The sequence below is a fragment of the Atractosteus spatula genome, chromosome 22, assembly GCF_055471065.1.
Source record: "Atractosteus spatula isolate fAtrSpa1 chromosome 22, fAtrSpa1.hap1, whole genome shotgun sequence".
NCBI classification, from domain to species: domain Eukaryota; kingdom Metazoa; phylum Chordata; class Actinopteri; order Semionotiformes; family Lepisosteidae; genus Atractosteus; species Atractosteus spatula.
This window is the reverse complement of record NC_142727.1, coordinates 180,482-194,764: the sequence shown is the minus strand read 5'-3', so window position 1 is coordinate 194,764 and position 14,283 is coordinate 180,482. Positions and strand designations below refer to the sequence as shown.

The 14,283-nt window shown below is 63.6% G+C and overlaps 3 protein-coding genes across 4 annotated transcripts in view; 2 read left to right on the top strand and 1 right to left on the bottom strand.

The window, feature by feature from the left end:
• ndufa3 (NADH:ubiquinone oxidoreductase subunit A3) lies at nucleotides 1-1,053 on the bottom strand. Its single transcript, XM_088939432.1, has 4 exons — nucleotides 960-1,053; nucleotides 766-840; nucleotides 304-381; nucleotides 1-151 (listed from the first exon to the last, which is right to left on the bottom strand). The coding sequence occupies exons 1-4, from the start codon at nucleotides 967-969 to the stop codon at nucleotides 60-62; spliced, it is 255 nt and encodes an 84-aa protein (XP_088795558.1). The 5' UTR covers nucleotides 970-1,053; the 3' UTR covers nucleotides 1-59.
• Nucleotides 1,054-1,414: 361 nt separating this feature from the next.
• Nucleotides 1,415-12,927, top strand: tfpt (TCF3 (E2A) fusion partner). 2 transcript variants are annotated; one of them, XM_088939907.1, is made up of 6 exons: nucleotides 1,415-1,580; nucleotides 4,317-4,514; nucleotides 4,627-4,697; nucleotides 5,127-5,196; nucleotides 5,280-5,435; nucleotides 12,015-12,927. In XM_088939907.1, exons 2-6 carry the CDS (start codon nucleotides 4,322-4,324, stop codon nucleotides 12,089-12,091), a joined length of 567 nt encoding a protein of 188 aa, XP_088796033.1. In that variant the 5' UTR covers nucleotides 1,415-1,580; nucleotides 4,317-4,321; the 3' UTR covers nucleotides 12,092-12,927. The 2 variants fall into 2 exon arrangements, with proteins under 2 accessions (XP_088796033.1, XP_088796032.1); XM_088939906.1 differs by having other exon boundaries at nucleotides 4,317-4,531; nucleotides 12,015-12,926.
• Nucleotides 12,928-13,680: 753 nt separating this feature from the next.
• The window catches only part of lmtk3 (lemur tail kinase 3), a 33,780-nt gene continuing 33,177 nt past the window's right edge, over nucleotides 13,681-14,283 (top strand). The window contains exon 1 of the mRNA XM_088939503.1: nucleotides 13,681-14,000. Coding sequence (XP_088795629.1) covers nucleotides 13,913-14,000 — 88 coding nt within the window. The 5' untranslated portion in view covers nucleotides 13,681-13,912. The remainder of the gene's footprint in view (nucleotides 14,001-14,283) is intronic.

Here is a 14,283-nt window from a genome sequence, read left to right as displayed (position 1 = left end):
TCCAGTCAGACAGAAGTCTTTAATGAGCGACAGCATATACAGCCCCCAGAAGACGGGGTTCACAACTTCTTCATCCAGTCCAGCGTCGGGCCCTGGGGGTCACAGGGGTGGCTGGGCACCTCGGGCATGTTCCCATCATCCCTCAGGGGCACTGAAAGGAGAGACCGAGGGGTCAGAGAGCGCTCCGTCACAGACGGAAAGACCTGTCCCCCACCCCCACGTCAGAGTGGACCCGCCCAGACTCCACCCCGACCCCCCAGTCAGAGTGGACCGGCCCCTTGCCTGGGCAGGAAGGAGACTCACCGGGATAGTTGTAGGGTACGGCCATGTTCATGGGCCCCGCGTACTTGGTGTAGGGGCTGATCAGGGGGAAGAGGACAGCTGCAGAGACAGAGCGGTACAGGCCTGGTCAGACTCCCGGAGCGGATCAGACTGCCGCGGACCGGACTGACATCGCGGGGCTGTAAGACCCGGAGCAGAACACACCGCCGCGGACCGGACTGACATCGCGGCTCTGTAAGACCCGGAGCGGATCAGACTGCCGCGGACCGGACTGACATCGCGGGGCTGTAAGACCCGGAGCGGAACACACCGCCGCGGACCGGACTGACATCGCGGCTCTGTAAGACCCGGAGCGGATCAGACGGACACAGAGACAAGCACAGGCGGCCAGACGGACGGGCACTGGGACAGAGACACGCTGATGGACAGACGGACGGGCACTGGGAGACAGACACGCTGATGGACAGACGGATGGGCACTGACCCAACGCCCCGATCCCACACGCCACGGTCACCACGGGCTCCCTGCTCCAGGCGTCCTTCAGGAAAGCTGCCACACCTGTAAGGAGAGAGACAGGGTCACCGGGACACTACCGCAGCCCCGCCGGCAGACATGCACACGGCCCGGCTCGGCTCGGCTCGGCTCGGCCTGGCCTGGCCCGGACCCGTGGTACTCACGTCCAGCCATGATCTCCGCCGGGAAGCAGCAGGGCCGAGAGGGCTTCTGGGAAGGGGGCCGAGCCCGACAGATATTTAACGACAACCGGAGCTGCTCCGGCGCCATTTTGGCTCAACATTTCAGCCCGTTTGCAGGGAGAGGCGACCGCCTTCTCCGAGCCAAAATGGCGCCAGCTTCGTCGCGCCACACTCGTTACCGTAATCACCCACGAAAGGAAGAGTTGCGCACTTGAGATCGGTAAACACTGTAATGTTCTTTGTTTCCTGTTGCTACAAACGCAAATGTTTTTCGATTTCTCTTAGTCCGAATCCTATCCTAGCCGTAAAATGATGGCATTTTAACTCTTAAATCACATTTTCAGGTTTGGATTAAAAAATAATTTTGCACGTAAGAGGGTTGCGCTACGTATTTTACGGTAAGAAAAGCGGTTGATGACGCAAAATTCATGCGCCGCTTCCAAGCCTGAAGACGAGCGCCTGCAGTCTGTTAATTTTGCGTTGTTTGGGCTTATTTTAGTTAAATAAACGTAAGTCCCTGCCAGAGCGGCCATCCGCAGACGGCGCGCTGAAGGAGAAGACACCGGGGATACCTGTGGCCTGGACTGTAGGTCGTAGCATCCGGTAAGACGCAAATAGAGTCTGAGGCGGAGCTGTACAGTAAGAGGAAACAGCAGCGAAGTGTGTGATTACAGCAGGCGGGGTGACTGCAGTAAAAATCATCATCGCTTACACTTTCTGGACACTCCGTCCCCCTTTACAGGTAATGGGGATCCCCTCCACCACCCATGTGCAGCCCCACCTCAGTAGGGGAGCAGGGACTGCTCTCCTGCGGGCAGTGCCAGGGCAGGAGTGTAGGGGGGTGTGTGTTGGAGCAGTGGAGGTGTCGCACAGCTCTGTGCAGCAGGGACTGCTCTCCTGCGGGCAGTGCCAGGGCAGGAGTGTAGTAGCGAGGTGTGTGTTGGAGCAGTTGAGGTGTCGCACAGCTCTGTGCAGCAGGGACTGCTCTCCTGCGGGCAGTGCCAGGGCAGGAGTGTAGGGGGGTGTGTGTTGGAGCAGTGGAGGTGTGGCACAGCTCTGTGCAGCAGGGACTGCTCTCCTGCGGGCAGTGCCAGGGCAGGAGTGTAGGGGGGTGTGTGTTGGAGCAGTGGAGGTGTCGCACAGCTCTGTGCAGCAGGGACTGCTCTCCTGCGGGCAGTGCCAAGGCAGGAGTGTAGTGGTGTGTGTGTTGGAGCAGTGGAGGTGTCGCACAGCTCTGTGCAGCAGGGACTGCTCTCCTGTGGGCAGTGCCAGGGCAGGAGTGTAGTAGCGAGGTGTGTGTTGGAGCAGTGGAGGTGTCGCACAGCTCTGTGCAGCAGGGACTGCTCTCCTGTGGGCAGTGCCAGGGCAGGAGTGTAGGGGGGTGTGTGTTGGAGCAGTGGAGGTGTGGCACAGCTCTGTGCAGCAGGGACTGCTCTCCTGTGGGCAGTGCCAGGGCAGGAGTGTAGTAGCGAGGTGTGTGTTGGAGCAGTTGAGGTGTCGCACAGCTCTGTGCAGCAGGGACTGCTCTCCTGTGGGCAGTGCCAGGGCAGGAGTGTAGGGGGGTGTGTGTTGGAGCAGTGGAGGTGTCGCACAGCTCTGTGCAGCAGGGACTGCTCTCCTGCGGGCAGTGCCAAGGCAGGAGTGTAGTGGTGTGTGTGTTGGAGCAGTGGAGGTGTCGCACAGCTCTGTGCAGCAGGGACTGCTCTCCTGTGGGCAGTGCCAGGGCAGGAGTGTAGTAGCGAGGTGTGTGTTGGAGCAGTGGAGGTGTCGCACAGCTCTGTGCAGCAGGGACTGCTCTCCTGTGGGCAGTGCCAGGGCAGGAGTGTAGGGGGGTGTGTGTTGGAGCAGTGGAGGTGTGGCACAGCTCTGTGCAGCAGGGACTGCTCTCCTGTGGGCAGTGCCAGGGCAGGAGTGTAGTAGCGAGGTGTGTGTTGGAGCAGTTGAGGTGTCGCACAGCTCTGTGCAGCAGGGACTGCTCTCCTGTGGGCAGTGCCAGGGCAGGAGTGTAGGGGGGTGTGTGTTGGAGCAGTGGAGGTGTGGCACAGCTCTGTGCAGCAGGGACTGCTCTCCTGCGGGCAGTGCCAGGGCAGGAGTGTAGGGGGGTGTGTGTTGGAGCAGTGGAGGTGTCGCACAGCTCTGTGCAGCAGGGACTGCTCTCCTGTGGGCAGTGCCAGGGCAGGAGTGTAGGGGGGTGTGTGTTGGAGCAGTGGAGGTGTGGCACAGCTCTGTGCAGCAGGGACTGCTCTCCTGTGGGCAGTGCCAGGGCAGGAGTGTAGGGGGGTGTGTGTTGGAGCAGTGGAGGTGTGGCACAGCTCTGTGCAGCAGGGACTGCTCTCCTGTGGGCAGTGCCAGGGCAGGAGTGTAGGGGGGTGTGTGTTGGAGCAGTGGAGGTGTCGCACAGCTCTGTGCAGCAGGGACTGCTCTCCTGCGGGCAGTGCCAGGGCAGGAGTGTAGGGGGGTGTGTGTTGGAGCAGTGGAGGTGTCGCACAGCTCTGTGCAGCAGGGACTGCTCTCCTGTGGGCAGTGCCAGGGGCAGGAGTGTAGGGGGGTGTGTGTTGGAGCAGTGGAGGTGTCGCACAGCTCTGTGCAGCAGGGACTGCTCTCCTGTGGGCAGTGCCAGGGCAGGAGTGTAGGGGGGTGTGTGTTGGAGCAGTGGAGGTGTGGCACAGCTCTGTGCAGCAGGGACTGCTCTCCTGTGGGCAGTGCCAGGGCAGGAGTGTAGGGGGGTGTGTGTTGGAGCAGTGGAGGTGTCACACAGCTCTGTGCAGCAGGGACTGCTCTCCTGTGGGCAGTGCCAGGGCAGGAGTGTAGGGGGGTGTGTGTTGGAGCAGTGGAGGTGTGGCACAGCTCTGTGCAGCAGGGACTGCTCTCCTGTGGGCAGTGCCAGGGCAGGAGTGTAGGGGGGTGTGTGTTGGAGCAGTGGAGGTGTCGCACAGCTCTGTGCAGCAGGGACTGCTCTCCTGCGGGCAGTGCCAGGGCAGGAGTGTAGGGGGGTGTGTGTTGGAGCAGTGGAGGTGTCGCACAGCTCTGTGCAGCAGGGACTGCTCTCCTGTGGGCAGTGCCAGGGCAGGAGTGTAGGGGGGTGTGTGTTGGAGCAGTGGAGGTGTCGCACAGCTCTGTGCAGCAGGGACTGCTCTCCTGTGGGCAGTGCCAGGGCAGGAGTGTAGTGGTGTGTGTTGGAGCTCTGGGTCGTGTCGGTCCGGACTGCGCGAGTAGCTGCTGCCCCAGGGGATTATGGGGCACTGGACCACACAGGACCCCATGCCGGTCGGGAGGGAGCAGTGCCCCCTGCTGGCCCGTGAGCAGCCCATGTGACCCCTGTCCCTCGCTGTCCCCCAGGCAGGATGATGGAGGACTTCTCCGGCTTGGCTCTGCCCCCCCTCTTCGGGGGCAACATCCTGGAGGCGGAGCTGGAGACGGAGGGGGTGGAGTTCGTGGACGGGGGCGGGGTCTCAGAGGAGCCGGGGGCGGAGCTGCGGGAGGAGGCGGAGCTGAGGGAGAGGGAGAGGAGGAAGTACCAGGCACTGAGCCGGCGCTGTAAGGAGCTGGAGCAGGTGGGGCGCCGGGCCGGGCCGATCCCCGCCGCGGGGGGGGCAGGGGCTCACGGGCTCCTTGCGTGTCTCTCGCTCGCTCTCTCTCTCTCCCTCAGGTGAACGAGAGAATCCTGGCCCGCCTCCACCAAGTGTGCCGGCTGACGCGGCGCCTGAAGAAGGAGCGCAGGTGGGCAGGGGGAGGGGCCTGAAATGGCAGCGCTTGAGGGACTACACTTCCCACAGTGCGGCCCCATCAAAGGCTCATGGGGGTTGTAGTCCCCTTGTCTGTGGAGCACTACAGCTCCCGCTGGTGGAGTGCCTCTGGTGTGTGGTGGGGGTCCTGTGACTGGAGATCTTCCCCTCAGGCAGCTACAGGGCCCACAGCCCGCGCCTGCGTAACGGGTGCGAGTCTCTGAGCCCTGGCCTTGGCGCCTGGCAGGCTGTGTTCAGCAGAATTGCTAGTGTGTGGCGTTCTGCGCTCGGTCTGAAATAGGCAGTAAGAGTTTTAGAAACTACATTTCCCACCGTCCCCTGCAGTGGGCAGGCACGGCCTCGTGGGGGCTGTAGTTCTGGGGCTGAGACTGCAGGTGCCCTGACCCTCACCTGTCTGCTGCAGGTTTCTGATGAAGACGCTGACTTCCTACGGGGACGACTTCCGCAGCGCTCAGCTGACCCTGCTGCTGGAGGTGAGGGGGCGGAGCCAGTGTGATGAGGGGCGGGGTGTGGGTGAGTCACTTCTGTTGCCGTGACTCCTCGCTGTTTGTTCTAGGAGGAAGGCGGGGCCCTGGCGGACTCCGCCCACGGCGGGGAGGAGGAGGGGCTGCACGAGCCCCCTGGCTCCTCCCCCTCGTCCGTCTTGCAGCCGGCAGCCGGGCCCAGGAAGAAAAGGCACCGCGGCCCGCGGGAGAGAGACCGGGAGCTGCAGGTGAGTCCCTGACCATCCCTCCTCCGTCTCCGCCAGCGGCACGTCCTGTCCCTGTCCCTGACCATCCCTCCTCTGTCTCCGCCAGCGTCCTGTCCCTGTCCCTGACCGTCTCTCCCTCCCTCTCTCTCCGCCAGCGGCACGTCCTGTCCCTGTCCCTGACCGTCTCTCCCTCCCTCTCTCTCCGCCAGCGTCCTGTCCCTGTCCCTGACCATCCTTCCTCCGTCTCCGCCAGCGGCACGTCCTGTCCCTGTCCCTGACTGTCTCTCCCTCCCTCTCTCTCCGCCAGCGGCACGTCCTGTCCCTGTCCCTGACCATCCCTCCTCCGTCTCCGCCAGCGGCACGTCCTGTCCCTGTCCTTGACTGTCTCTCCCTCCCTCTCTCTCCGCCAGCGGCACGTCCTGTCCCTGACCGTCTCTCCCTCCCTCTCTCTCCGCCAGCGTCCTGTCCCTGTCCCTGTCCCTGACCATCCCTCCTCCGTCTCCGCCAGCGGCACGTCCTGTCCCTGTCCCTGACCATCCCTCCTCCATCTCCGCCAGCGGCACGTCCTGTCCCTGTCCCTGACCGTCTCTCCCTCCCTCTCTCTCCGCCAGCGTCCTGTCCCTGTCCCTGACTGTCTCTCCCTCCCTCTCTCTCCGCCAGCGGCACGTCCTGTCCCTGTCCCTGACCATCCCTCCTCCGTCTCCGCCAGCGGCACGTCCTGTCCCTGTCCCTGACCGTCTCTCCCTCCCTCTCTCTCCGCCAGCGTCCTGTCCCTGTCCCTGACCGTCTCTCCCTCCCTCTCTCTCCGCCAGCGTCCTGTCCCTGTCCCTGACCGTCTCTCCCTCCCTCTCTCTCCGCCAGCGGCACGTCCTGTCCCTGTCCCTGACCGTCTCTCCCTCCCTCTCTCTCCGCCAGCGTCCTGTCCCTGTCCCTGACTGTCTCTCCCTCCCTCTCTCTCCGCCAGCGGCACGTCCTGTCCCTGTCCCTGACCATCCCTCCTCCGTCTCCGCCAGCGGCACGTCCTGTCCCTGTCCCTGACCATCCCTCCCTCTCTCTCCGCCAGCGGCACGTCCTGTCCCTGTCCCTGACCATCCCTCCTCCGTCTCCGCCAGCGGCACGTCCTGTCCCTGTCCCTGACCATCCCTCCTCTGTCTCCGCCAGCGTCCTGTCCCTGTCCCTGACCGTCTCTCCCTCCCTCTCTCTCCGCCAGCGGCACGTCCTGTCCCTGTCCCTGACCGTCTCTCCCTCCCTCTCTCTCCGCCAGCGTCCTGTCCCTGTCCCTGACCATCCTTCCTCCGTCTCCGCCAGCGGCACGTCCTGTCCCTGTCCCTGACTGTCTCTCCCTCCCTCTCTCTCCGACAGCGGCACGTCCTGTCCCTGACCGTCTCTCCCTCCCTCTCTCTCCGCCAGCGTCCTGTCCCTGTCCCTGTCCCTGACCATCCCTCCTCCGTCTCCGCCAGCGGCACGTCCTGTCCCTGTCCCTGACCGTCTCTCCCTCCCTCTCTCTCCGCCAGCGGCACGTCCTGTCCCTGTCCCTGACCGTCTCTCCCTCCCTCTCTCTCCGCCAGCGGCACGTCCTGTCCCTGTCCCTGACCATCCCTCCTCCGTCTCCGCCAGCGGCACGTCCTGTCCCTGTCCCTGACTGTCTCTCCCTCCCTCTCTCTCCGCCAGCGGCACGTCCTGTCCCTGACCGTCTCTCCCTCCCTCTCTCTCCGCCAGCGTCCTGTCCCTGTCCCTGACCATCCCTCCTCCGTCTCCGCCAGCGGCACGTCCTGTCCCTGTCCCTGACCATCCCTCCTCCGTCTCCGCCAGCGGCACGTCCTGTCCCTGTCCCTGACTGTCTCTCCCTCCCTCTCTCTCCGCCAGCGTCCTGTCCCTGTCCCTGACTGTCTCTCCCTCCCTCTCTCTCCGCCAGCGGCACGTCCTGTCCCTGTCCCTGACCATCCCTCCTCCGTCTCCGCCAGCGGCACGTCCTGTCCCTGTCCCTGACCGTCTCTCCCTCCCTCTCTCTCCGCCAGCGTCCTGTCCCTGTCCCTGACCGTCTCTCCCTCCCTCTCTCTCCGCCAGCGGCACGTCCTGTCCCTGTCCCTGACTGTCTCTCCCTCCCTCTCTCTCCGCCAGCGGCACGTCCTGTCCCTGTCCCTGACCATCCCTCCTCCGTCTCCGCCAGCGGCACGTCCTGTCCCTGTCCCTGACCGTCTCTCCCTCCCTCTCTCTCCGCCAGCGTCCTGTCCCTGTCCCTGACCGTCTCTCCCTCCCTCTCTCTCCGCCAGCGGCACGTCCTGTCCCTGTCCCTGACCATCCCTCCTCCGTCTCCGCCAGCGGCACGTCCTGTCCCTGTCCCTGACCGTCTCTCCCTCCCTCTCTCTCCGCCAGCGTCCTGTCCCTGTCCCTGACCGTCTCTCCCTCCCTCTCTCTCCGCCAGCGGCACGTCCTGTCCCTGTCCCTGACCATCTCTTCCTCCCTCTCTCTCCGCCAGCGTCCTGTCCCTGTCCCTGACTGTCTCTCCCTCCCTCTCTCTCCGCCAGCGGCACGTCCTGTCCCTGTCCCTGACCATCTCTCCCTCCCTCTCTCTCCGCCAGCGTCCTGTCCCTGTCCCTGACTGTCTCTCCCTCCCTCTCTCTCCGCCAGCGGCACGTCCTGTCCCTATCCCTGACCATCCCTCCTCCGTCTCCGCCAGCGGCACGTCCTGTCCCTGTCCCTGACCGTCTCTCCCTCCCTCTCTCTCCGCCAGCGTCCTGTCCCTGTCCCTGACTGTCTCTCCCTCCCTCTCTCTCCGCCACCGGCACGTCCTGTCCCTGTCCCTGACCATCCCTCCTCCGTCTCCGCCAGCGGCACGTCCTGTCCCTGTCCCTGACCGTCTCTCCCTCCCTCTCTCTCCGCCAGCGGCACGTCCTGTCCCTGTCCCTGACCGTCTCTCCCTCCCTCTCTCTCCGCCAGCGTCCTGTCCCTGTCCCTGACTGTCTCTCCCTCCCTCTCTCTCCGCCAGCGGCACGTCCTGTCCCTGTCCCTGACCGTCTCTCCCTCCCTCTCTCTCCGCCAGCGGCACGTCCTGTCCCTGTCCCTGACCATCCCTCCTCCGTCTCCGCCAGCGGCACGTCCTGTCCCTGTCCCTGACCGTCTCTCCCTCCCTCTCTCTCCGCCAGCGTCCTGTCCCTGTCCCTGACCGTCTCTCCCTCCCTCTCTCTCCGCCAGCGTCCTGTCCCTGTCCCTGACCATCCCTCCTCTGTCTCCGCCAGCGGCACGTCCTGTCCCTGTCCCTGACCGTCTCTCCCTCTCTCTCCGCCAGCGTCCTGTCCCTGTCCCTGACCGTCTCTCCCTCCCTCTCTCTCCGCCAGCGTCCTGTCCCTGTCCCTGACTGTCTCTCCCTCCCTCTCTCTCCGCCAGCGGCACGTCCTGTCCCTGTCCCTGACCGTCTCTCCCTCCCTCTCTCTCCGCCAGCGTCCTGTCCCTGTCCCTGACCGTCTCTCCCTCCCTCTCTCTCCGCCAGCGGCACGTCCTGTCCCTGTCCCTGACCATCCCTCCTCCGTCTCCGCCAGCGGCACGTCCTGTCCCTGTCCCTGACCGTCTCTCCCTCCCTCTCTCTCCGCCAGCGTCCTGTCCCTGTCCCTGACCGTCTCTCCCTCCCTCTCTCTCCGCCAGCGTCCTGTCCCTGTCCCTGACCATCCCTCCTCTGTCTCCGCCAGCGGCACGTCCTGTCCCTGTCCCTGACCGTCTCTCCCTCCCTCTCTCTCCGCCAGCGTCCTGTCCCTGTCCCTGACCATCCCTCCTCTGTCTCCGCCAGCGGCACGTCCTGTCCCTGTCCCTGACCGTCTCTCCCTCCCTCTCTCTCCGCCAGCGTCCTGTCCCTGACCGTCTCTCCCTCCCTCTCTCTCCGCCAGCGTCCTGTCCCTGTCCCTGACCATCCCTCCCTCCCTCTCTCTCCGCCAGCGGCACGTCCTGTCCCTGACCGTCTCTCCCTCCCTCTCTCTCCGCCAGCGTCCTGTCCCTGTCCCTGACCGTCTCTCCCTCCCTCTCTCTCCACCAGCGGCACGTCCTGTCCCTGTCCCTGACCATCCCTCCTCCGTCTCCGCCAGCGGCACGTCCTGTCCCTGTCCCTGACCGTCTCTCCCTCCCTCTCTCTCCGCCAGCGTCCTGTCCCTGTCCCTGACCATCCCTCCTCTGTCTCCGCCAGCGGCACGTCCTGTCCCTGTCCCTGACCGTCTCTCCCTCCCTCTCTCTCCGCCAGCGGCACGTCCTGTCCCTGTCCCTGACCGTCTCTCCCTCCCTCTCTCTCCGCCAGCGGCACGTCCTGTCCCTGTCCCTGACCGTCTCTCCCTCCCTCTCTCTCCGCCAGCGGCACGTCCTGTCCCTGTCCCTGACCGTCTCTCCCTCCCTCTCTCTCCGCCAGCGTCCTGTCCCTGTCCCTGACCATCCTTCCTCCGTCTCCGCCAGCGGCACGTCCTGTCCCTGACCGTCTCTCCCTCCCTCTCTCTCCGCCAGCGTCCTGTCCCTGTCCCTGACTGTCTCTCCCTCCCTCTCTCTCCGCCAGCGGCACGTCCTGTCCCTGTCCCTGACCGTCTCTCCCTCCCTCTCTCTCCGCCAGCGTCCTGTCCCTGTCCCTGACCATCCCTCCTCTGTCTCCGCCAGCAGCACGTCCTGTCCCTGTCCCTGACCGTCTCTCCCTCCCTCTCTCTCCGCCAGCGGCACGTCCTGTCCCTGTCCCTGACCGTCTCTCCCTCCCTCTCTCTCCGCCAGCGTCCTGTCCCTGACCGTCTCTCCCTCCCTCTCTCTCCGCCAGCGTCCTGTCCCTGTCCCTGACCATCCCTCCTCCGTCTCCGCCAGCGGCACGTCCTGTCCCTGTCCCTGACCGTCTCTCCCTCCCTCTCTCTCCGCCAGCGTCCTGTCCCTGTCCCTGACTGTCTCTCCCTCCCTCTCTCTCCGCCAGCGTCCTGTCCCTGTCCCTGACCATCCCTCCTCTCTCTCCGCCAGCGGCACGTCCTGTCCCTGTCCCTGACCGTCTCTCCCTCCCTCTCTCTCCGCCAGCGTCCTGTCCCTGTCCCTGACCATCCCTCCTCTGTCTCCGCCAGCAGCACGTCCTGTCCCTGTCCCTGACCGTCTCTCCCTCCCTCTCTCTCCGCCAGCGGCACGTCCTGTCCCTGTCCCTGACCGTCTCTCCCTCCCTCTCTCTCCGCCAGCGTCCTGTCCCTGACCGTCTCTCCCTCCCTCTCTCTCCGCCAGCGTCCTGTCCCTGTCCCTGACCATCCCTCCTCCGTCTCCGCCAGCGGCACGTCCTGTCCCTGTCCCTGACCGTCTCTCCCTCCCTCTCTCTCCGCCAGCGTCCTGTCCCTGTCCCTGACTGTCTCTCCCTCCCTCTCTCTCCGCCAGCGTCCTGTCCCTGTCCCTGACCATCCCTCCTCTCTCTCCGCCAGCGGCACGTCCTGTCCCTGTCCCTGACCGTCTCTCCCTCCCTCTCTCTCCGCCAGCGGCACGTCCTGTCCCTGTCCCTGACCATCCCTCCTCCGTCTCCGCCAGCGGCACGTCCTGTCCCTGTCCCTGACCGTCTCTCCCTCCCTCTCTCTCCGCCAGCGTCCTGTCCCTGTCCGTCTCTCCCTCTCAGTTCAACTCAATTCCAGGTGCTTTATTAGCAGGACCGATGGGTACAATCAGTGTTGCCAAAGCAAATAAAATAATGAGATTCACACGAAACAAAACAAAAAATAAAAGTAAAATAAAATCTACAGACATATTACAGACATTTACAACAGAGACATATTATAAAATATTTACATATACTGTAGACAGATGGAGCATTACTGGGAGACAGACTGACTGTTCCTCAGGCTGGGACAGGAGATCACACACTGGGCTGCCAGTTCAGCTGAGTTCCCTCCTCCCTCTCCCAGTAGGATTGGGACCCGTTGTGATTCTGGCAGGTGTGGGAACTCTGGGACTAGATTTCTGAGTTTAGGGAAGAATGTTTCTCTAATCCCAGAGTATCTGTCACAGTGCAGTAGGAAGTGCACCTCTGTCTCTATTTCTCCCTGCTGGCAGTGGGAGCACAGCCTGTCCTCTCTGGACAGTCAGGTCTGCCTGTGTCCAGTTTCTCTGGCCAGGCTGTGGTCACTGAGCCTGTCCTCTCTGGACAGTCAGGTCTGCCTGTGTCCAGTGTGTGTGTCCAGGCTGTGGTCACTGAGCCTGTCCTCTCTGGGCAGCCAGGTCTGCCTGTGTCCAGTGTGTGTGCCCAGGCTGTGGTCACTGAGCCTGTCCTCTCTGGACAGCCAGGTCTGACTGTGTCCAGTTTCTCTGGCCAGGCTGTGGTCACTAAGCCTGTCCTCTCTGGACAGTCAGGTCTGTCTGTGTCCAGTTTCTCTGGCGGGGCTGTGGTCACTGAGCCTGTCCTCTCTGGACAGTCAGGTCTGTCTGTGTCCAGTTTCTCTGGCCAGGCTGTGGTCACTGAGCCTGTCCTCTCTGGACAGGCAGGTCTGTCTGTGTCTAGTGTGTTTCTCTGGCCAGGCTGTGGTCACTGAGCCTGTCCTCTCTGGACAGGCAGGTCTGTCTGTGTCTAGTGTGTGTCCAGGCTGTGGTCACTGAGCCTGACCTCTCTCTCTCTCTCTCCAGGCGGAGCCGCAGTTCAGCGGGTACCCCAGCCCCCCTGCCCACTCGCTCCCCGACTTCAGCTGACCCGTGGGCGCTGAGCCCCTCCGCAGCCCGGATCTGTGGCTGGCCTGTGGGAGAGGAGTCCACTGCGTCCACAGTCCAGACATCACCTGTCACTGGCCGCTCACAGCTCAACAGCGCCCTCCTGTGGCTGGGCAGGGGTCTCCTGGGAGAGCTGAGCTGGGGGTCCGCAGTGCTGTCAGAGAGCTGAGCTGGGGGTCTGCAGTGCCGTCAGAGAGCTGAGCTGGGGGTCCGCAGTGCTGTCAGAGAGCTGAGCTGGGGGTCCTCAGCGCTGTGATTGACTGGTTCTGATTGTAAAAATAGGGATTTTTAATATAACAATTGAAAATAATAGAAAAAAAGATTGTTGATCCATTATTTCTCATAACAAACACAAAGATGAACCTCAGAGCACCCTCTTGAACTGTGTCCACAATAAAGGAGAAGGGGCTGTTGGTGGGAAGTCTGGACTCGCCAGGGTCTGAGACCGGGGTGCTGGCGGGCTCACAGCGGTTAAGGGTTCGAGCAGCCATGGAGGTCTCAGGTCATGTTATAAACAGGTGAGGGCAGACGAACGTCTGGGACACACGCACACGCAACCGCACACGCACACCAGGGCCAGTTTTCCCACTTCAACCCACAGGTCTGTCTTCAGACTGTGGGAGGGGACTGGAGCACCCAGAGGATACCTGTGTGAACATGGGAGAACATGCAGACTCCACACAGACAGCACCCCAGGTGTGTCTGTGGGCTTGTCCCCTGTGCTCACACTGTCCTGCTCTGTCCCTGTGTGTCTGTGGGCTTGTGCCCTGTGCTCACACTGTCCTGCTCTGTCCCTGTGTCTCTCTTAGTCTCCGGATGTCTGTCTGTGTCTCTGTGTGTCTGGGTGTCAGTCTGTGTCTCTGGGTGTCTCTCTGTGTGTCTCTTTGTCTCTGGGTGTCTCTCTGTGTGTATCTGGGTGTTTTTTTGTCTCTCTGTGTGTGTCTGGATATCTTCATGTCCCTCTGTGTGTGCCTGGGTATCTTCATGTCTCTCTGTGTGTGCCTGGGTATCTTCATGTCTCTGGGTGTGTGTGTGTGCCTGGGTGTCTTCATGTCTCTGGGTGTGTGTGTGTGCCTGGGTGTCTTCATGTCTCTGGGTGTCTCTCTGTGTGTCTGGGTGTCTCTGTCTCTGGGTGTGTGTATGTGCCTGGGTGTCTCTCTGTGTGTGTCTGGGTGTCTCTGTCTCTGGGTGTCTCTCTGTGTGTCTGGGTGTCTCTCTGTGTGTGTCTGGGTATCTCTCTCTCTGGGTGTCTCTCTGTGTGTGTCTGGGTATCTCTCTCTCTGGGTGTCTCTCTGTGTGTCTGGGTGTCTCTGTCTCTGGGTGTCTCTGTGTGTGTGTGTGTGTCTGGGTGTCTCTGGATGTGTCTCTCTTTGTCTCTGGGTGTCTCTCTCTGTGTCTCTGGGTGTCTGTGTGTCCAGTTGCTTCCGGCTCTACCGCACAGCGCCGCAGCTGTTGTGTCCAGCGGGTCTCTGTCGCCTCTGGCGCCGGGCGCTGCAGGAAGAAAAAACCGCACCAGCATCAAGGGGCTGTTCACCGGCCGCGGCGCCGGCGTGTGTGCGCGCCCGTGTGCGTGGCTGTGCGTGATCGCGGTCGTGTGCGGGGAAGCGGCTCGGCTGGGCTGCGAGAGGAACACAAAGCGAGCCTGCGCTCGGGGGGAGACGTGACGGCGGAGGCTGCGGGGCCATTGTGCTCGGCTGGAGGAAAACAAGGCGCAGGCGGGGGGAGGAGCGGCTCCGCGGCTGCACACACACGCCGCGGCCGGAGAGCGTCCTCCGCCGGGAGGGGGCTCGGATGACGGTGTCGTCGGCGCCCCGAAGATGCTCGGACGGCGCTGGGTGACCGTGCTGGCGGCCGCGATGTCGTACTTCAACCCGGAGAGAGCGCTCGGAGCCCCGCAGGCGGAGGGTGAGTGGGGCCGGGGGTGCGCGTCGCGCACGGTGTCGCGTCTCATTGTCCGCGGTGTCGGAGCCGGTTCGGCTGCTCTCGGCGGCACCGCCGCTTGGTCCCGTCCGGGCTCGGCCGAGCCGCCGGGCTCCGGGACGGGCCTGCCGCAGCCGGCTGTGTTCGGGGTCCGAGCGTGGACAGTGTGCAGTCCCACAGGACTCTGGGATAGGTAGGGTGACGTGAGCCCTGTGCATGTCGTGATTATGGTGCTTAACACACCTGGGGTACTGTGTTCAGGTGCAGG